General features: G+C 44.2%; 5 protein-coding genes across 6 annotated transcripts in view; 3 read left to right on the forward strand and 2 right to left on the reverse strand.

The window, feature by feature from the left end:
- The window catches only part of LOC132259034 (uncharacterized), a 54,021-nt gene extending 49,565 nt beyond the window's left edge, over positions 1-4,456 (forward strand). Inside the window, exons 10-11 of the mRNA XM_059756572.1 lie at positions 1,446-1,703; positions 3,522-4,456. Of these exons, the coding sequence (XP_059612555.1) occupies positions 1,446-1,703; positions 3,522-3,634 (371 nt within the window). The 3' untranslated portion in view covers positions 3,635-4,456. The remainder of the gene's footprint in view (positions 1-1,445; positions 1,704-3,521) is intronic.
- A 114-nt stretch (positions 4,457-4,570) lies between these two features.
- Positions 4,571-5,877, reverse strand: LOC132260420 (proteasome inhibitor PI31 subunit). Its single transcript, XM_059758504.1, has 2 exons — positions 5,643-5,877; positions 4,571-5,575 (listed from the first exon to the last, which is right to left on the reverse strand). Exons 1-2 carry the CDS (start codon positions 5,781-5,783, stop codon positions 4,907-4,909), a joined length of 810 nt encoding a protein of 269 aa, XP_059614487.1. The 5' UTR covers positions 5,784-5,877; the 3' UTR covers positions 4,571-4,906.
- A 423-nt stretch (positions 5,878-6,300) lies between these two features.
- LOC132261083 (E3 ubiquitin-protein ligase SHPRH) lies at positions 6,301-10,172 on the forward strand. The gene is made up of 4 exons (XM_059759610.1): positions 6,301-6,310; positions 6,403-9,197; positions 9,326-9,441; positions 9,505-10,172. Exons 1-4 carry the CDS (start codon positions 6,301-6,303, stop codon positions 10,097-10,099), a joined length of 3,516 nt encoding a protein of 1,171 aa, XP_059615593.1. The 3' UTR covers positions 10,100-10,172.
- Positions 10,110-11,655, reverse strand: LOC132260307 (protein mono-ADP-ribosyltransferase PARP16-like). The gene has a single exon (XM_059758338.1). It carries the CDS (start codon positions 11,227-11,229, stop codon positions 10,231-10,233), a length of 999 nt encoding a protein of 332 aa, XP_059614321.1. The 5' UTR covers positions 11,230-11,655; the 3' UTR covers positions 10,110-10,230.
- Positions 11,656-11,955: 300 nt separating this feature from the next.
- Positions 11,956-16,216, forward strand: LOC132259031 (peptidylglycine alpha-hydroxylating monooxygenase). Of its 2 annotated transcripts, XM_059756566.1 has the most exons (5): positions 11,956-12,102; positions 12,176-12,292; positions 14,472-14,838; positions 14,900-15,287; positions 15,574-16,216. In XM_059756566.1, the coding sequence occupies exons 2-5, from the start codon at positions 12,185-12,187 to the stop codon at positions 15,740-15,742; spliced, it is 1,032 nt and encodes a 343-aa protein (XP_059612549.1). In that variant the 5' UTR covers positions 11,956-12,102; positions 12,176-12,184; the 3' UTR covers positions 15,743-16,216. The 2 variants fall into 2 exon arrangements, with proteins under 2 accessions (XP_059612549.1, XP_059612548.1); XM_059756565.1 differs by having other exon boundaries at positions 11,956-12,292.
- Positions 16,217-21,608: the final 5,392 nt, after the last annotated feature.

Genomic DNA, 21,608 nt, shown 5'->3' on the forward strand with positions numbered 1-21,608 from the left:
CCCCCTTGAAAATGTTGATAGAATTCTTTTTCGCTCACTTTCACTCGTCTTTTTCCACCGCAAACTTTTCTGGTTTTGCCATTTTCAGGCGCAACTCTCCTCGCTCTTGATGAGGCAAGAGTGAGAGAGAGAGAGAAAAAGCCATGGCAATGTTATTTCGGAATTTGTGGCGATTGCATTGAAAATGAATTAATTAAGAGGAGCTCCCAAGTGGCACACACGAGTTCAAAATGCCAAAAATGCGGAGCTCTTGCAATTGAAATACAACAACACCAAATGAATTTCAATTCAGGAGAAAATTTTCAGTCACTTTTTGCCCAACTTTGAGTGGCATTTTCGGTTGGGAAATATGAAATGTTGGAGTGCAAATGTTGGGGAATGAGCAGCATTCGTCAGCGATAATGCAGTTCAATTCCTCAATTTCCTGCCAGAGAAAGAGAGAGAGAGAGAGTTTGATCAATTTCACCAGACAGTCGAATTGAATGCCAGCGACATGGAGAAATTACAATGATCATTTAATTTAATTGATAGGATAAATCGCAACTTCTGGTGAACGCAAGTGCGATTGCCATTCCACGTACAAATTGATTTTAATCAAGGCAATAAAGTGATTTTTTTTCCTCTCTGCTAAAGCAACATTCATATATCAAGAGAAGTATGGAAAGAGGCAATTTCATAACTATGAAGAGAGGCTGAAAGATTTCACAATGGCATCGCTGAAAAGAAATTGCTAATGATTTCCTCAAACAATTTTTGAAATTCTCAAGCTTTAGAGGTGATAAAAGGCTTCATCAAAGTGTAAAATCGATGTTATTGGTAAACGATAAAGTGAAGAGGATGAGAGAAAAAAGTATCGCCTTGTATTAAAGATTAACAAGCTTTTCTAGGAGAAAAAATTGCGTAATTTAGAAATGAAGATCAGAAAATCGCTTCAGTTATTCATTTTGATCGGTGGAATAGGGGAGAGTGGGGTCACTTTTATCCAATTCAAATCGACGGATGAATAGAAAAACTATGTAAAGTCAAAATTTAGCGTTAATTTCGCTGCGAAATTTGCCGAAATTGAATTCAAATTTCCGCAAATGATTTGATACAATTTTTATTATTGCTCTATAATATTTTTTTGAGAAATCTTTAATTTCAATTTCAATTTGAAGTATATTTTGAGTACATTTTGTTTAAAAAATTAAACAAATATGAATGAAAATTAATTTAAGAAGTCTAAGGACATTTTAGATTAATAAGATTTCTTACCTTTGCCTCATAAAATGCAAATCTCAAAATTTCAATATTTCAGTCAGAATTGCAATAAATAAGGAATGAAATCAAGTGAAAAAATCACTAAATATTTTATTAAATAGCAATATTAATATATTTGGATCTTTGGTAAAGATCCAGTGGCTTTCTTGCTAGATTCCTTGCTAACCCTTCTGCTCTCCATCCAGACGATCCGTACTATTGCGGCCTGCGTGCGCGGGTGCCGAACTTCGTGAAGACCACGAAGGCGCCGCCGGCGAAGCACCACAACGGACACAGTGTGCACGAGAAGGAGACGCCGAAGCGCATGTCGCTGGCGCACCTGCAGCATCCGGCCTCTCTGCAGTCCCTGCACCAGCTCCACCAGATGCACCCTCATCAGCACCTCATGGCCGCCCACCAGCAGCAGATGATGTGGCACGCGCGCAGCTTCGAGAGTGGCATAGGTATTTATAGACACTCACGCTACATGCCCGACTGTGACAAGACGCCACACGCACACCACCACCCCCTTTGTCGCGCTCCCTCCATCCCCGCGGTCGTGTACGACTGCCAGCCGCAGTCGCTGCCCGAGGCGCGGCCCAGGGTGCGCCGCCGGAAGAGCCTGCGCCACTACGAGGAGTGGTACGACGACAGCAGCTCCGCGGCCGGCGACGACGCGCGCTTCCTCATTCCCAAGCCCAAGATCCTCCCCCCTGCGCGCCCCAGTCTCACGGACGCCTTCGGCAGCGTCCCGGTGGTCTCGCACGGCTACTGGATGGCCTCGCCCACGCCAGTGGCCTATCCGCCGTCCCGCAAGTGGCCCAGCGAGAACGATCTCTTTCCCACACTCAAGCGCCAGCACACGTTCCGCGGCGTCGTGACGCCGCGGTGCATTCTGGCCGAGGAGGAGGCGTCGCAGAAGTGCGAGGCGGACTTCTCCACAGGTGAGGAGGACTTCTCTGTGGACAGCATCGAGAAGCCAAGCCGGGAGCCCGTGAAGTACGTCACGAAGATCTACCTGGCGCGCCCGGCCGCCCGGAAGGCGTCGCTGGCGCCGGACGGCACGGCCATCTACGAGCCAGTGCTGCGTAAGTCAATGTCCAGTGATAGTTTCTTCCTGCGTGGCCCAAATCCCATGGGTGATCCCGGTAGTCCCGATGGAAGTCACGAGGACGCCAGGGCCAAGAAGCGCCGCCTGCCGTCGCGGCTGCCCGTGCGCCGCTTCTCCGCCGCGGATGGAGGGAGCCAATCGCCGCCACAGAAAATCCTCGCCACGAGTCCTCTCACGCCCTGAAACGACCGCCACGACTCTTGACTTCCACACTCACTCTCAAGCATCACACTAATCCCTCTTCCCATCACACAAAACTAACTCCATCCGCTCACAGTAGTCCTTAGCGTTGTGTTCTATCGTAGTGTTTACGTAGTTTACTTCCTCTGTATCCTCCCGAAGGGTGACTTAAAGTTGTGTCCTTGGAAGTTGGTCGGAAATGGCTTTTTATGAGCGATTTATAGAAGGTTTATTAAACTCGCATAATCACTAGACTTTCAGTCACTCTTCGGTGTAGTTTAGTTTGTGTTCGATTTTACTATTTTTATCTTATCTATCGTAGTTTTCCTATCTCTGTGATAACATACATTACTTAACCGTATGCAAATGAAGAGTGGGCAGAGCCAGAAGAGGAGGAGAAATTGAGTTTATATGAACATCTCATCTAAAATCGTATGGTTTCAGAGTCACTAACATTGCTTAAATCGAAACGATTAGTCAAAATTTCTCACTAAAGTCGAGCAGTGATTTCGGCTCTAATTTTTCAACTTTGCAATAATAAAATTGTCCTGAAACTCTGGCTGTGCCTGCGAATAAGAATGCAAAACCCGAAAAACTAAAGATCAAAATTTAATCTTAAGGCAATTAGGAGCTAGATTTTTGGCAAATCACACAAATAGACAAGAAACTGTGTTGCAAATAGATTGGAATGTATTGTGACTAACCCTTGGGAAGCCCAGTAGATTGTTTTTTTCACCCCTTTTCTTTTGCTTCACTCGTATTTTAGACCATTAAGAAATCGCACTCTCTCATTTTGACTCTACATTTTGACGAATTTCGATGTCTGCTGAATGCAATTGATCGAATTGACAGACACAAGAAGACTGATTTACAGAACTATTTCTTCCCTCTTTTTTTGTTTTTTTCTTTGTTTTCTTACCTTCTTTTTCATCATTTAATCTACCAATTGCTGTGGATTCGGTGAAGTTAAGTGTGACTGTATTTCTTCTAGATTCAGAACTGGTTGAATCGCCGTACAATCATATTTACGGGCGGATTCCGCTGCCCACGCGCGGCTACATTCCTCCGCCGCCCAGGACAATGTACATCGGCGAGTGGGATTAAGCCTGATCCTCGGGACACGAACCGATTTATCATTTCTCAATCACCCCTCACTTCTCTCCACATTTCTCTCTCTCTGTACTTGATGTAATGTTTTTTTTTACTCATTGTCTGGAGAAGTTACATCCTTTCGTCCTTGTTGTGTGCAATTCAATAGATTTCAAATCCAGGCAAAGCGCATTGATTGATTGAATTGGTGCAACTCCGGACGAAAGTGTATATCTCGAATTTAAGTCACAAGAAACAAGAATTCTATTATATTTTGATTGCGAGAAAAAAAACCTTCTTTTTGTGTGTAATGTGCTTAAGATGAATAAGTTTTGTTAAAAAGTAGATCAAAGTGTTTTTTTTTTAGTTAAAAAGGAGAAGAAATTTTTTTAACATGGCGCAAAAAGCTATTACATTTATAAAAGAAAAATTAATTTTTAAGTAATGTATGTTAACTAGAAAGTTCATATCTTTATATTTTATTATTATTTTCTATGATTATTACTTTGTTTTTGGCGATAAAAAAAATTTCGTATAAGTGTTTTCGGATACAAAATAACCCCAATTTATTCGCAAGACAATTCGAACTTGTTGCGGATTGGCTGAGAGGAATTTCGGAGATGAAATCTCGAAACTTCTCAGCCAATCACGCGATTAGCGTTGAAGAGGAATTGAATTAGTTTTCGACAACTATTAATCCAAGAGACATCCGAGAAGGAATTTCGATATCTTATTGTAAATATTCATATATTTTTTTCTTTAACATCATTTATAATTATAGCACAATTATGTTTTTTTCTTTTTATATATGATTTCGAAAATATTTTAGCGGATAGTGTGAAAACTGTGTAATAAATGAGACACTCAAATACCGATTTAAATACTCAGCTTAGATTTTTATCCACGAGAACACATGAGTGAGAATCTCTATTAAATTATTTATAGTTATTTCCTCATTTTTCCTCTCTTTTCCTGTAAATTCTCTCAGAGTGTAATCATTTGTGGGCGGAAAGGAGTGAAGAATTGTTCGATGTGATTTTGTTAACGTATTTTGGACAATTCTCCCTCGTTTCCACCCCCAAAACCCCTCTTCCTAATCACCTGTTCTGGTAAAACCAATTATGCTAGCAATTTTATATGATAGAGACAAGATAATCGAATGTATTCTCCTTAATTCTTCAATGTCTTTCCAATTGAGACATGACAAAATACTGAAGATAGTGAAGATATCAAATAAAAGGTGTTGGTGAATATCTCACTTGGAGTCTTTTATTTCTCCTCAAGATCTTACATGAACATGTCGTCGTAGCCGGGCGGCGGCAGATGATCGTTGTCCGGATTGCCAGGAAGACGTCGTGGGCGTCCGGGATTCGTTGGCAGGGGAGCGAAAGGGTCGAAACGCGCTCCGGGAGGCACAGCACCCGGTGGCAAGCCACCTGGAATGCCAAATCCTGGGTCTCTGAAGCCTCCAGGAGGTGGGAAGTGTCCATGGCCAGGCCCGGGGAAGAGCATTCCGCCACCAAGACGTCCAAGAGGATCCAAATCTCCTCGTCCAACGCTGAATGGATCAGGAATTCCACGATTTATCCCAATTCCTCGATCCTCCAGCAGCGGATTCCTCTGTGGTGGACTTCTGGAGGGCTCTTTTGGTGTCTGATTCGCCTTGGGTGTCAGAAATTCCTCATCGATCTTCTTCAGCACATTTGGCGCATCATTGAGCACTTCCGTGAGATTCCCCGACCTCGCTCTCACCGTCTCGCCAACGTTGAACTGCACATTGGTCACTTCCTGACTCTTCACGCTCAGCAGATTGAACAATGCCACTTCCTGAGTCTGTAGCGCTGTGAGGATGAACAATTCTCCCCGTCTCAAGTACCTCAGCTTGTACACATCGCCCTGGCTGCTCCAGTCCTCCGGCAGGAGTTCCGATCCTCTGTCCGTATCCGCGAGGGTCTTCTGTAATTGTATGTCAAAGCAATGCATCAAGAATTGTATTGAAATAATAAATAATTGCGTTTTTTACATCGTCTCCAATGCTGAGGCAAGAGAATCCATTCCGGGTCATGTGCCAGTGAATTACCGCCACCAGAACATCCAGATCACTCCTTATATCGTTCGCGATAGTGCGTAAGAGCAAACTCCAGCCAAAGTAGTCACTCTCCATTGCGAATCACAGAGAATTTTGAGGGAAAACCGAGAAAAACGAGCTATTTATCCTGCTTTTGATCGGTGACTTGCTTGTTTTTGTTTTCCTGGATGGACTGTCAGAAAACTTGCATGCATGCAAAACTTCAACACCGGCCGAGTTTCTCCGTTGAGTCGCCCAGTGGCGCTGCAATACAGATTGTTTGTAATCGAATATTTTTGTCTAGTCCGTTTTTCCGTCTATTTACTGATCCGAATGGCTCATTTTCTTGGTCGTATTGGCAAGGAAGTGACTCGTGGTAGTCCCAATAGTGAGGATGTGTTTTTATTTCAAGGCTTAATTTATGAAAAATTAGTTGATGTGGGGAATGTAGTGTCATTTTTTCGAGGTTAGCTTGGCTTCATGCGAATTTTCCAGGAAAATTGATTTATTTCACCTTTTCCAGCTATTACAAAGGTTCCTCAGTATTCGCTGAAGAGAAGAGAAGATGCTGAGAGTGGAGAAGTCTTCCTTGAAGTATATTTTAGCCCTTTCTATGACGAAGGGTCAAATTTAAAGGAAAAACGTCGATTGTTTCATGTGTTCTTCAGAACCAGAGCAATTCCTGAGGATTCTGAGACCCCACAGGAAGCTGTAGAATTCTCCACACTCTATGAGAATCTGCGGGAGGCTCACAGTGAAGATTTACTGTGTGATGAAGTGCTGGAAGATGTTCAGCATGTGAATCTGAAGCCAGAATTGCGTCCTTATCAAAGGGATGCCGTGAAGTGGCTTCTCCACCGGGAACTGGGCAGAGAATACCTCCCGTCGGACTATGAGGAGGTGTTTGCCAACAATTTGAGCAATCAGGTATTCTTCTACAATCCCCAATCGATGGACATTGTGGACGGCGTTCCGGGAGCCATCGAAATCCCCACGGGCGGCATTTTGGCGGATGAAATGGGTCTGGGAAAGACTGTTGAGATGCTGGCGCTCATTCTCAACAATCCCCGGAGTGACGTTGAGAAGCCGGATGAGATGAGCTTTGATCTGGACGATGAACCACTGGCAAGAAGAGCAGATTTGATGCACAGAAAGATTCAGTGTCTGTGCAAAGGGAGGAGCAAAGTGAGGAATAGAAGGCAGAAGAATGAGTTGATAAAGTGCTCAAAGTGTGGCAAAAGCCAGCACATGAGATGTGTGGGCTGGAGGACGCATGATCAGTGCGAGAAATACATTTGCCCGGAATGCTGGAAGAGTGAGCCTCTGGTGCAGTCCAAAGCCACATTTATTGTCTCTCCGGCGTCCATCAAGAGGCAGTGGGAGACTGAAATTGCCCGTCATGTGCGTGATTCCAACTTCCGTGTGCTTGTGTACGACGGAGCGACGAATTCTGGCTGGATTGATCCGCTGGTGATGGCAGAATATGATGTCGTCTTGACGGACTACAATGTGATGAGCAGTGAAATTTACTACACGACAGAGAATCAGTGGAACAAGAGTCTGCGACATGAGAAGAAGCACATGAATCCCGTGTCGCCACTGCCGTGTATCCAATGGTGGCGAGTGTGTCTGGATGAGGCGCAAATGGTGGAGGCTTCAGGCTCTCAGTGCGCTAAGATGGTGAAATGTCTGCCGACAGTGCATCGCTGGGCGGTGACTGGAACGCCAATTCAGAAGCACATCAGCAATCTCTACGGCTTGATCTTCTTCCTGGACGTCTATCCGTATTCGGAGATGAAGATGTGGCTGAAGCTGGCCAATCCCTTCACACTGGGCGATTGTGGACCTCTTGTGAAGGTGCTGAGGAAGATAATGTGGCGCACGTGCAAATCCATGGTGTGGGATCAGATTGGCATTCCGCTGCAGAAGGAGATTGTGCATTATGTGGTGATGTCGGATTTGCAGACGTTCTTCTACAGGAGTCAACACTCGCTGTGTCGCGATGCCTTCGTGCAGAAGGTGAAGCAGGTGGGTAGTTCGCAGACGATGATCAGGATGAATGCTCACATCCTGAACAAACTGCTGGAGCCGCTGAGGAAGCTCAGGCTGGATTGCACAGTTCCCAGTTTGATAAGAAGTCACAAATCCGATCAGACGACAGTGAAGAAGATTCTATCGCCCAACGAATTGCACGTTCATCTCGTGGGGAACAATGAGAATGAGGCAAAGAGTCAATTGAGAGGCATTGCGTCGTCTTTCAACGCCTTGGCGGGCATCGCCATGATCAGGGGTGATCTGGAGGAGGCTGAGAAGATGTACAAGGCAGTGCTGAGGAGGGCAAAAGACTATACGGGGAATATTTCTGTGGACTCTCTCCTTCAAATCCATGCGCTGCACAACTTGATTGAGGTGAATGAGTGCAAGAGTCAGGAAGAGGATGATTGGAAAGTGCAGAAGCAGAATTATGAGCAAGAACTGAAGCAACTCGAGGCGAAATACATCAATTCCTATCGCATGATGATGAAGCAGGTGAACAAGCAACGCAAGGAAGCCACGAAAGCCCTCAAAGCCATCGAGGTGAAGATGTCTTCGGTGGATGGAAGTTGGTGGCGAGATATCTTTTCCGCCATTCACAGCACAGCCAGAGAATCAGCGTTGTTGGAGAAGATCTACTTGGACGTGCAGAAGCACTTTGGGATCAATTTGGAAGATGATGTGAGGACAGCTCATGGAATTGACTATAAGCTGACGATGTGGCTGGATAAAGTCTTTGAGTGTCGCTCTGAAGTCAGAGAGGCGTTCGAGCAGCTCAAATTCTTCATGCACTATGTCAATCCTGAGCGTGTAATTACAGCGGAAGTGCGACAGAAGATTGATAAGCTAATCCGTGAGGCGTTCGATTGTCACTTGGATCGCGCGAAGAGCGAAGAATCTGATGTACCTGAGAAGTCCAAGCCAAAGAAGAGGCGCAAAGTGGTTTGTGAACTGTGTGAAGTGAAGATGAAGCTGAGAAATTGGGAGTGTATAATCTTCGATAAGATCTTCCTGGAAACGCTGAACAGTGTCCGTGGCAGCTGGAATCCTTCGGTTGAGGAGGTGATTGTGAGAACGATCTTGGCGCACGCGAAGAAGGATAACATCGCGCGGGAGTTGATAGGCGAGGCGGAATCGCACTTGGAGTACATTGAGGCGCTGAAGAAGGAGTACAAGGAGTACAGTCAACTGTGGTCTGAGATTGACTACACTGTGTCAGCGTGTGATGAGCTGAAGATGTGCAAATCGCGACTGGAGGCAATTCATCCGGGGGAATTGGAGAAGGGCGAGAAGAAGTCGTCAACGCAGATCTTCTTCTACGAACTCGATGATGCAGCTGAACAATTTAAGAGTGACTTGCAGATGGCCGAAAAGGAGTTTGTTCGGATTTGGGGAGTTCTCAAGTATCTCAAGCATTTGCAGAAGAACTCAGGCCCGGAAGTTTGTCCAATTTGCACACAAGTTCCAGAGGAGAAGGTAAAATTTGTTACTACTTCCTCAAAGATTCCTCAAAAATTGCCGAGTGACTTTCCTCTTGATAATTTGTAAAATCTCAAATCATTTTCGGGAATATTGAGAGTTAATTATATGTATTTCCTTTGCAGTATTCTGTCCTGGAGTGTGGACATCATCTCTGCATGATTTGCATGGTGCAGATGAGGAAGTTTCACAGACACTTCTTGACCTGCTCCGTTTGTCGATATCAGCAGAAGTACAAGGAGTGAGTTTGAGGGGAAATAATAGTTGAAAGAAATCTCTGACTAACAATTGTTCTCCTTTGCAGTGTCTACTATGTGACTCTGAATCGGATTGAGGCGGCTCAGGAGGTGTGCGTGAAGGGAGAACACTCGAATAAGATCTGCGACATGATCAAGTTGATTCTCACGCTGGTAAAGAATGAGCCAGATGTGAAGATTCTTGTCTTCTTTCACTGGGACGCAATTTTATCCGTGTTGAAGAGTGCTTTGGAGGAGAATGGCGTGAAATATGTGTCGGCAAAGTGTTCTAAATTCAATCAGGCGATTAAGGAGTTCAAGGATCAGAGTCTTGGCATCACCTGTCTTCTCTTGCCACTTGCCTATGGCAGCAAAGGACTGAATCTCGTGGAGGCGACGCATGTCATCCTGCTGGAGCCAATATTGAATCCGGGCGAGGAGAAGCAAGCCATTGGACGAGTGCACAGAATTGGCCAGACAAAACCCACTTTCGTGCACAGATTCATCGTGCTGGGAACGATTGAGGAGACCATTTATAAGACCATCTCGAGCGACACCACCGGAAAATGGGCAGCGCGCAATGTGACAACGGAAAACCTGATGGAACTCTTTGAACTGCCCTCGGGAGAAGAAGTAATGGACTGGGATGAGTATTTACAATGAATTAAGTGTTTGTTTTGCACCTTTTGCACGTAAATTATTTTTAGTAATACAACAAAAACACTGGATTTCGGTCAATTGATATGTCCTGTACATTCACAGCCACATTTGATAGGGTTTTGATGACCACGACGTCACTGGAAGCAACTGGGCAGGAATCTCTTGGCCATGTTCAGCACAGATGACCAGAGAGAGTTGCTTGAGGTGGTGAGATTGACGGCGAGGAGGAGAAAGGCGTAACTGATGATAAGAACCGTTGCTTTGTGGTTCATCAGCCACGTCATAACTGATCTCTCGGCGTTCTGGGCTGTTTTCCTGGGTTTCCGTCCATACACGAGCAGATATCGCACTCTGATGATCTCATTGTTGCTCACCACCATGATGTTCTTGGGGATCTTTGAATTCTTCGCCTCGTGGCACTTCACATGCGTCGGATGTTCAGCATATTCACACAGAGCGACGCAGGAGATGCTCTTGCCCAGCCTGGAGTGTGTCCACGTGGCCTCGGAGGGGCTGTAGGAGATGGACACGGACAGATCCGAGGAGAGATAGATGCCCTCGCCAAAGGCTGATCGCTTGTTGAGATGCTGCGCAAGACCAAAGTTCAGGATGGAGTGGAAATTGTGCGTCCGTGAGCCGTGGAAAGCGTATTTTGTGGGAAACTCGCTGGCGAATTCTTGGAATCTCCTCTCGGCGATGCTGTCTGGCGAGAAGTCCAGCCGGAAGATGTAGTTGGGACGCAATTCTCGCTTCTCCCAGTTGAATTGCTCAAGAACATGCCTGGCATCGATGGGATCGATGCGTGTCACTTGAGGATCTGGCAATTCCACGAGGAGCCAATGGAGGAAATCCACAACTTCCTTCTCTGGCCTGTTGTCAGTCTTCTCGAGGACTTCCTGCAGGGTTGGAATCTTCTTCAGCACCGCCACGACACTCTCAATGTCCACATCACCGGGTGTCGCGAAGGTGGGCGGAATGGGCTTCAAATCGCTGCCCAGATGGTAACTCCGCACCGAAGCCAGGCAGAAGAGAGATGTCTTCAGATCACACGCCTCAGCGTCCGTCCGGATCGCGTGACACACGGCGGTGAATTTTTCTTGCTGACTCAGTGCGTTTTCCGCACTCCTGGACATGATTTTCACTCTCAAAACAACCTTGTCAGACTGCCTGACAGACGCACACGAGCGCCGCGCTGGGAAGTGAAAAGCCAGCGATGAAATAGCAGACTTGTAGGCAATTCTACAGTGGTGGAGGGAGGAATAGAGCCAAAGGCTGCAACCAAATTGTATAATTTGTGAGGTGTTTTATTTTATTTTATTTTATTTACAAAGAAGTGAGAATTACTAAAAGTAATTGGAAGATTGCAAAATAGTGTGAAAAATGAGTGATTTTTTATTTGAATAAAAATATTGAATGGGGAAATTGCTATTATTTTTCACACAACTGTGTGACCTTTATTATTGTTGGTTATCAAGAGAACACCTGCATAAATGTGCAAATGGGCTTGATTTTTATCATTTCCACTGCATCGAGTGATTTTGACTGATTCTTTGGGTGCTGATGAATAGTGGAAGAACACATTTTGATGCCCTTTAGAGTAAATTTCATCGTCTTTCGGGCGCTCATGCGCCTTCGAGATGTCTCTCCAATTCTCTTTCGCATCTCCCTCTCCGCACAGGTCACTCCAGCGGCGGCTCGGGGACAGTGGCAGCGCTGAGTGGATTGTGCGGAGGCGAGCTTTCGTCCCCAATCCGACCCAGGAGCAACGTCAGCAGCGACGTCACGGACTGGCTGCTCCAGCCTCGGACAATCCCAACGGAGGTGTCGCGAGTGATCAGCCGAGAGACCCTTCCCAGTCAATCGCACTGCTGCCCAGGGACCCACGCATTGTCTCCAATCGCTGGTGATGGTGTCCAGAGTGAAGTAAAGCCTGGCTCTGCCCGCTGCCAAAGGCGACCATGAACGCTACACGCGCATAGAATTCGTGCTCCCCCGCCGAAAAAGCAGTGAGTTCGCAACAGTGAAGTCGTGAGGTGGCACAAGCTGTGCAAGAAGTAATTCTCTCTCTGAACAATGGAGCTCTTCCATATGGCACTGCGGACTGTCGGCGTTCTGCTGCTGTCGCTGATGGCGATGGCCAAGCACTCGCCCATCGGACGCTACCCAATCCTCATGCCCAATGTGCATCCAGACAGGGTGAGTTTTCCACACTGAGTGGGCAGAATTTTCCACCCACGCGCGCGTCCACCCCAAAAATTCCCTACAATATGTTCTCCCCTATCTTCGCGCGACGCAATATCGCTTGTCACCCTTTCTTTGGGTGGGAATTTGGGGTCGATTTTCGGTCACACTTGTGTTTGCCTTATTTTTGCCAAAACTTCTCTCAACAGTTGGTTGTGAATTTGATCTCAATATGACAATATTAGTGACGTGAAGAGTTTCTCAACATCAATTATCACCTGTGAAAATTTTTCACACACACACACCAAAGAACCGGTTTTAATCATTTGTTCTTTTTAGCCCTGAACAAAAAAAAGTCTTGAGAAATTCTACTTTACGTAACTTGTTGCTTGTTTTAAAAACAATATTTTCCCTGACTTTTTTTTACGCATGTAAAGCGTAATTCAGAAGACAGAAAAAGCGTCCAGCAAAGTTAAGAGGGAAAGTTGTATTTGATAAGAGAGTTCACAAGTTGTATCACAAGAAGAGCGATCTCTGACTCTTGGCGGTCTATTTTCAGTCAGAATACACATTATTATTTAATGTTATGCTGGGAAGACAAGTAAGGATTCCTTGGAAGTTGCTTCGCAAAGGAAAAAACATCTAAAAATACTCTCAAGAAATAATTTCTTATCATCCAAGAGTCAAACAGGAATTCATATACCTTTCATCTTCTTCTTCTCATAATGTGATGAAAAAGTTCAGCTTCATAGACTTTTCTTTCTAAGAAAATCATTTCATTTTAATGATATTTTCTCTCTGGGAATATAATTTGCTACCAACAGGAAGTTGTGGGGGCGGAAAGTGCAGAAAAAGTACGTCAATTAGATAAAATATCTCTCTCTGACCAAACAGAAAACTCATCATTATTCACTCTGGTCTTGAAAGCACACACTTCGTCCCAAATTCCTCGCGATGCGGGGCGCAGAAAAGCAGGGGTGGCGATAAGATAGTGGGCGTCATGTGAACAATTCAGGCTCACTCACACACCTTTAGAATTTTTAGCAAATCACCCCGAATTCTCTCACACTGCCAAAGACACACAATAAGCTGATTAGATTCTTAGGAAGCTTTTTCTGCCCCGGCGAATAAAGAACCCTCCCACCCGGCGTCCCCACTGCAAGTGGAGGCGCCGGGTTGCAGGACATGCCAAATCCGCAGCCTGAATTTATTGCCCAACCCTTCGGGCGGTGAAGAGTACCTGAAAATAGCATCAATACGTGGGCGAAGCAAGAGCGAAAATATATTCTGGCGGAAGCAGAGAAATCCGTCAAATCAACACGATGGAATTCAGTGTAAAGCCGAAGGGGAGCTTTCGGGACAGGTGAAAATCGATTATATAGCAATTGCTGGGGATTAACGGGAAAGCTTATAAACAACTGATTTACGACTTTCCTCTGCTGATTGAGATTCAATTAGCAAACAGCGTATTTAGTTTAGTTTTTCATGCACTTCACACTCGGATTAGAAGCCATATTTTAGCGTTTCAAATTATATTTAATGAGTACTAAATGGTCGTTGCAACTTTAATTTGATAACATATATTAAATAAGCTGTCAAAGTGTTATGAATTCGTAAAACTGCAATGGGCGGCCGCCAATGTAAGCTATGAAAAGCGTAAAGTTGCAACACTAAATTCGTAACTTTTACTAACTTTAATACGAAATCTGTAAAGTTGCAATGACCCATAATTTGCATTAAATTAAAGTTGAAACAAATAATATTGATGATGAACCACAAAATTAGTGTGAATGCAATTCTTCGGCTTTACTTTTGAGATCCGCTTCTTAGACAACAATTTGGTGTTTCATGTTGACAGTGAATTAAATTAAATCGAGAGCTTAAAGCTTCATTTGAAGCTTTAATCTCCGTGATCTCTCGCTCTGGGGTGTTTTGCTGAAGGCTCAGAGCCAAACAATTTATTTGCAAATAAGCCTGGGAGAAATGCAAATTCTCAACGCCCACGCACGTCAAGGCGAATTCTGGTGGAGATGGCGAAATGCCCAAAATACCGTGAAATTGAATGAGAGTAGTTGAAGGGATTCAACTAAACGTGCGCCCTCTGAAATTCCCTCGTCAACGGGCATTTTGTGGCTGGTGAGGTGGAAAAGTGTCTCATCAACTCTGTTTCTCTTTCACACGCACGCACACGCAGCCGGAACTGTACCTGTGCACCCCGATTAAAGTTGACTACACCAAGAACTACTACATCGTGGGCTTCGAGCCGAACGCCACCATGAATACGGCTCATCACATGCTGCTGTACGGATGCGGAATGCCAGGATCCAGCCGACCCGTGTGGGATTGCGGCGAGATGTCTCGACATGCCCTGATGAGCGATCCGGATGAGGAGTCCTTCAGTCCCTGCGGCAAGGGTTCCCACTCGCAGATCATCTACGCTTGGGCCAGAGACGCTCCCAAGTTGGAACTTCCCGACGGCGTGGGCTTCAAAGTGGGCAAGGATTCCCCGATAAAGTACATCATCCTGCAAGTTCACTACGCCCACGTGGACAGATTCAAAGGTTTGTGCTGATTGCTAGCCTGTCTGTGGCGTCCTTCTCATCCTTTGCCTGCGTCTTTCAGATGGCAGTGTCGATGATTCCGGCATCTTCATTCACTACACACTCGAGCCAATGCCGAAGCAAGCTGGCGTCCTGCTTCTGGGCACAGCCGGTGAGATTCCGCCGCACAGCGTGGAAAAGATGGAAGCGTCCTGTGACATCACGGAGCACAAGGAAATCCACCCGTTCGCCTACAGGACTCACACTCATGGCCTGGGGAAGGTCGTGTCTGGCTATCGCGTGAGGCGCGACGATCAGGGCGTGGATCACTGGACGATGCTGGGCAAGAGAGATCCTCTGACGCCGCAAATGTTCTATCCTGTCGAGAACTTCGAGCCGATTCGCTTTGGCGATCGCCTCGCGGCCAGATGCACCATGAAGAGCAATCGGGATCGCATTACGAGAATTGGGTAAATATCAACCACTTCTTGGACACTTTTGTACGCCCCAAAAGGCATTTTCCATCGCTTTTTCGACTCCTTCAAGTGCTTCTCTGATTTGATGATTTTAAGGATTCTTTAATCGACAGAATCTGTTTTAAATCAATCACATAACCTCGAAAAAGCCATAAAATTGATTATTCCAAGCAAAATAACTTAGAAAATACCTCAATTTGTTGAATCAGAGCATTTCTGATGCAAATTTTGCAATGTTAAACATGCCACTAATCCAATATCACTTGATATTGATATTCAGAGCCACGAACGAGGACGAGATGTGCAACTTCTACTTGATGTACTACGTGAATAACGATGAACCTCTGGAGACGAAGTACTGCTTCTCGATGGGACCACCGGCGTATCGTTGGGACTATCCGAATTCCGATCTCAACAACATCCCCGATCTGGAGGCCAGTCACTTATAAGGGGTGGCAAATAAGGGTGGCTCGAGGAAGTCCAGCACAATCTTAAGGGAATCTACAGCTAAGATAAGTCAATCTGATTAAAAACTAAAACCTGTACTTAATTTAGAAACCCAATGACAAAACCCCGTGAAATATTCCTGAAAATCACCCTCAAAACCAATTTGAGGGCAGTTGAATCCAATTCATATCCTTTTGAGTGTGTATTGACGAGAAGGAAGAGCAGCTATTTTAGAGTAAAACTTTTTAGTGTGTGGAAGAATTTTCACATTATCCCCGTGATGGTGAGATAGACATTGATTTAACATATATTCATAGGATATATTTTTCTATATGTGTACTTTTTCCAAATCACCCACTTCTGAACCTTAAATATATCTTTGCATCCTGGCAAAAAAAACGCAACTCTACATAATGTGAATATCAAATTCAACTATACAATTTATCTAGTCAGAGATAAGAGTAACTATATAAAGATGTTAGAGTGACAGAAGACTAATTAAGGTGGATAAATCAGTATAAAGAGTACTATATTTTGATGTGGAAATGGAAATAATCTTTAAAGATAGATTTGTATTGTCCGGGAAAAGCGCATGTTGGCTGAATGGTACAATTTTGAATAAGAAAAAGAGAGCTATATAGGAATTGTGTGGACGATAATGAGAGTTGAATGGTGAGAAGAGGAATAGAATTCTATTTTGTACTTTTTCTGAACATTTGTTGTGTTGATTTTATTGTATTATTATCATTATTATTATTGTTGACGGAGTGCTTTGGAAGGTGGATAGAAAGTTTATGAAAATATCAATTATTTTACTGTATAAAAACTATTCCAAATATTGTATATCAAACATTATTAAATTTATCTATGAACTTTAGAGATATGAGTGTTTTAATCGCCCCTCGACGGTTGGTTGTCGTCTGAGAAAAATGGAGAAAAATTAGTACAATTCAGCAGCTGAGACGCAGTTGGATCTCGAGGAAGTTTTAGCACAAAGAGGGCCGAACTGGAGACACAAAGCTGAATGGCAATCGAGAGGGTGCAGAGGCATTTGCACCTTCTTGCAACCCCGTGAAGAGGGCGAGGGCGCGAAGGGTGGAAAATGCTGAAGGGTCCGCGTTAAATGGCCCAATTATGCGTGGCGCGTCCCCTTTGCCGAGTGTGTCGCTTGTTGATACTGCTGTGAGACGCGGGGATGAACCCCAAAAAGTGGCAAATCTCACTTTCCCTTTTGCCAGGTTGCAACCCTTCTTCTCCGCCATTGACTTTCCCACCCAATTCACGGGCAATTGTGCCAATTTCCCGGAGAACCTGCCCCAGAGAAAGAGTGTCGGGAAGGCTTTTCCTCGCGATCTGGATAACTTGTTGCAAGTGACCTTCTGAGTCCCAATTAAATTTATTAACGAGAACACACAACACCACCTGGTCGTTTGGCTTTGGCGCGTCGGTCTTGTAAGACTGAGAGAGAACTGCTAATTTCTAGTCATTCAACCGTGCAACTCAAAAGGCTCTCGTCTCTTTTTTCTTGGATTCCTCCTTAATTGCACATGAAGAATTCCAGTGTGATGTTTTGCGGTGGAAAAAGGAGAAAAGGCCGAGAAAGAGGCACAATATAGAGGAAAATATCCTCTCCAGAATACTAAACAGCCTCCGTTTGGCGCGAATTTTCCACACACGCATCGCATCGTGAAAGGAATCTCAGTTGACAAAGCCTGGGAATTCCCTCTGATCTCTGTCTCTCTCTCTCTCTCTCTCTCTCTGGACTCATCCAGCATTTCCCACACGCATCTTCGAACAATGACTGAACAATAATGCATAAATATTGGCCCGGAATCGACAATGTCGCCAGGCGAAAATTCAATTTGATTTCCCATCCATAAAATGTGTGTCTCTGCCTTTGTCCCGGGAACTCCTGACGGCGGCGCCTCTTGTTGAGCATTCGCCCCATTCGCCTTGAGGCCCTTTGTCAGGACGCAGATTTGCACGCATTTCACCATTTGGTGCCCTCGTGCCGAAGAAGCAGCTGATCTTTCGACTTTCAGTGCCACTTCATTAAGTCTCCTCCTCTTCGTGTGACTCTCAATTGAACACCTTTGAGGCGATTTTGCAGCTCCCATCTGAGAATTATCGCTGCAGATTTTGCTGGACGGAGATTTCAAATCCTCTTTTCCACTGCGATGATTTACCTAATGAATTACTTTCAACATTTAACGAATAATGGAAGAGATTGAATCCTTATTTTATTCAGATTAGAAGGAAATAACTTAAAAAAAGGTTCTTTACAATACAATTTAACGTGCATAATTTGCTCAAATAATGTTATAATATGATTTTATGAAAGATTTTGCCAAAAACCGAGTTTCCCTTCAAAATATCATTTTTAAATACATTCCTGAAGTTTTTTCTAAGAAATATTTAGTGATTTAAGTATAAAACAAGGGAGAAATATTATAAAATTTGATTATTTTCTCCAAATATTAACGCCAAAGGGCAGCAATTTTAACTTTAAAGTCATGTTAAAGTTCCGATTATATTTCGTCCTAATTTTAGGTGTTCGAATCCAGCTTGTAGCAAATTTTGTGATTGTTTTTGCTATTTAAATTGTAATTTTTCTTCAATATTCTGAAATTATTTAAAAATAAATAAATTTTTAATCAAAAATATTCAGTTTTTAATTATTTTTCAATTTTACTTGGAAAATAGGGATTTTTTGATTATTTTATTCAACAATAACAGAATGTTTGAAATCTAATTGACTGTTTAGTGGAAACGATAATCAAAATTCCTCCAAAAAGCCTATCTCTCCCATCTCTTATCATTCCCGGTAACAATCCGACGCATTCGAGGTCTGAATTCACAATAATAGCTACCAATGAAGAGCAATCAGCGGTGTTTTGCATTAACATCATATGAATTACTATCGCCAAGTTATAGTTATTAAAGCGAACCCGGCAATAAAGTGATAATAAAGTATGGACATTTATTGTCTCTCCGCCATGGCGGGACAGGAGGTGCGGAGGAGAGAGAATACGAGACGAGTACTGGTGATGGAGGAGAGTTGGAAAGAATAAAATAATAAATATAGGACGAATAATAAAAACACTCTTCCCAAGCCATATGTTCGACTTTTCAGAGTTTACATTCGGCGCGCAGACAAATGCACTCCTGAGCGGCCTTTTCTTCTCCGCCACGGCGTGCGCTTTTGGGGTGGGCAAAAAGGGGTTGATCTTTTGAGGAAATCGAGATACTCGCGGGATTAATGAATTAATAAGTTCAGGCTCTGCTGCGATGAGTGACAGAGGAAATTTTCCCCAGCGTGACGTCGCTCAAGACACTGACCATCATCGTGTTTCCAGTGAAATTACACAAAACCGTGGGGAATGCAAACATCTTCATCGCGAAGAGCACTTTTCCTCTCTGTGTCGGCAAAATGCATTTAATTCCACGCACCGAGAGACATTTCCATTCAATTTAATTAGGCGACTAGTATCAAATATTCATAAATGCTATAAAGTATCATTATTGCATACATTGGTACAGAGCCCGGAGTCCCTCCGTGTGCCGCAAGACCTTTTTTCTGCTCTCCGCCACGCACACAGCCACGGCTTATCGTGGCAACAACAATGTCTGATGCCGATATATAAGACTTTTATGTACAATTTATAACATCTGCTCCGAAAACTGCACATTTCATGTTGTCGGCAGCAACGACCTGGCTTGATGGCTCATGCTTCAATTCTTGTTCCGTTGCTGGCGGGAGCGACGAGGCGCGGAGCGGCGAGAAATGTAACTGTGTTCCGAAGGATGATGTCAAGGGGCTCTCCTTTGCCTCCGCCAGTGCCATCCAGAGAGCTGCGATATGTATTTTGAATAAGAAACGCTGAGCGTCTCGGAGATCGGCAAATTTAATTGTGCCAATTATTCAGGACATCAAGAGCTTCTCCTCTTCTTGAGTGGAAAACCAGCAAAGAGTCCCTCTCAAGACATCTCATTTGTGGCCCTCAACAGACCCAGAGAAATACAACACAACTTCTGTCCGGCTTCTTGACAATCCCTCATCCCCAAAACACACGCACTTCACAAGCTCTCTAATTCAATTTCCCCGCCTGGACTTTGCCCGAGAATTTTCGGACCCAATTCAATTTTCATTACATTTTAATCGCGCAGTGCGGAGAAGAAGCCTCGAAAATTAGACTCTGTCACTGCGTGGAAAATTCAATCAACAACCAGCAAGAAGGGAAAGTGCGAGAAAATTCGGGGAAAATTTTCAATTTGGCAATTTGTAATTTGACAAACCTCAGCCAAACGAATTTATTTCGCACAAATTTAATAAACATGCCTCCAATTTTTATCTCGCGTGACTTTCCACCTTCTTGTCCATCCTTCCGCGGGCATCTCAGCCGGCACCCCATCGGGTGACACTCGGAAAATGTCAGAGATCTCGCTTCAGTGGGAAGTTGCTAGGCAACGGCGGATTCTCTGTCATTTTGGGAAATGGCAAAGCAACTTTGGCGCACGCATTGCCAGAAGAGACTGGAAGAATGGCTGAAGAGGACGTAAATTGTCCATGGAAGAAAGGAACGGTTTTCGAGCCCAGTTAAAGCTACAAATGTTTTGCTCAACACATTAATTAAGTAATGAAAGAAAGATGAAGCAAGTGTTCTTGGAAAAAAAATTCTTTTTGAAATGATTTTACCTAATTGAAATAGTTTCTGACCAGAAACTATAGTTTTCTCATAAGCTCCGCCCACTGCGATGCCCCGCCCAATTTCAGGCTGACTAAATCTTATTGTAAATTTAACGTAAAATTGCCAAATCAATAAGGAAGAATCAAGAATCAAACCAGCTAAATTGTTAATTTTTAAAGGTTTTTGCCGTGTTTGCATACAAATTCCATCCAATATCTTTGCTATGGGTATTCAATAAAATACTAATTACTTAGAGTTTTCTTGATATTTAATTTGATTTTCCACATTGTGAGTTGAGAATGCACTAAAAAGCGCCCATGAGTCATAAATAATACGACTGTGCGCCTGAGAAAGTTGCGGTGGCAAAAGAGCGGGAAATTGCGTGGCCGGAAGGAGAATTCTGGTTTTGGGAATCAGTGGTCCTGAACTGTGCAGAATTTATGATTATGGCATGAGAATTGAAATTGAATTAGAAGCAAAGTGGAAGGGAGAAAGAGAGAGACTTCTGAGAAAATGTCGAGTAAATTTTCAATGGTTCAATGCACTCATTTGGCGGAAGTTGGCCTGGATGGTGGAATATGTAATTAGGGCTCTTGTACAACATCAGGACATAATTGCAACACGCAGGACATTTGGCGTCATCTTCACCAGCAACTGCTCATTCGCTGGGTTTTCCTTTCGGGTCATACGTTTTGGCGTATTTGTAATCATTTTCGGCAAATGGGATTTGGGCGGATGATGCGCGACGGGGAAATGCCCATGACTTGTGACACACACACCAATAAAATCCAGTGAATTGTAAAAATGAATTGAGAGAAGTTTGAGGAAAAAAATGCGGCAAATGGGAAAGTTTTCCTCGGCAATTCGGCTGGGATGACACAAGGAAAAAAAAGTGTGGGCGCCGAGGCTCGGGAATTTATTCACAACTTTTGCAATATCGGGACTTGTGAGAGTGATAAAATCATAAATTCCACGGTGAAAACTTTTCGGGGTTCGGCATCAACTGCCAGTGACATTAAGGAGGCCCATATCCAGGGGGTGAGGGTGGAAATGTCGCCGCTGTGTAGTGGAGTAGTGGGCCAAAGGTCATGGGGAGGTCCCAGGATGAGTCACAGGGCGGCGTGTTGGGGGAAGACGCCATCGAGAGCGGCTCAAGCGGCTCTCATGCACTTCTTGCGCT

This window comes from Phlebotomus argentipes, unplaced genomic scaffold (assembly GCF_947086385.1).
Source record: "Phlebotomus argentipes unplaced genomic scaffold, Phlebotomus argentipes genome assembly scaffold_18, whole genome shotgun sequence".
NCBI lineage: Eukaryota > Metazoa > Arthropoda > Insecta > Diptera > Psychodidae > Phlebotomus > Phlebotomus argentipes.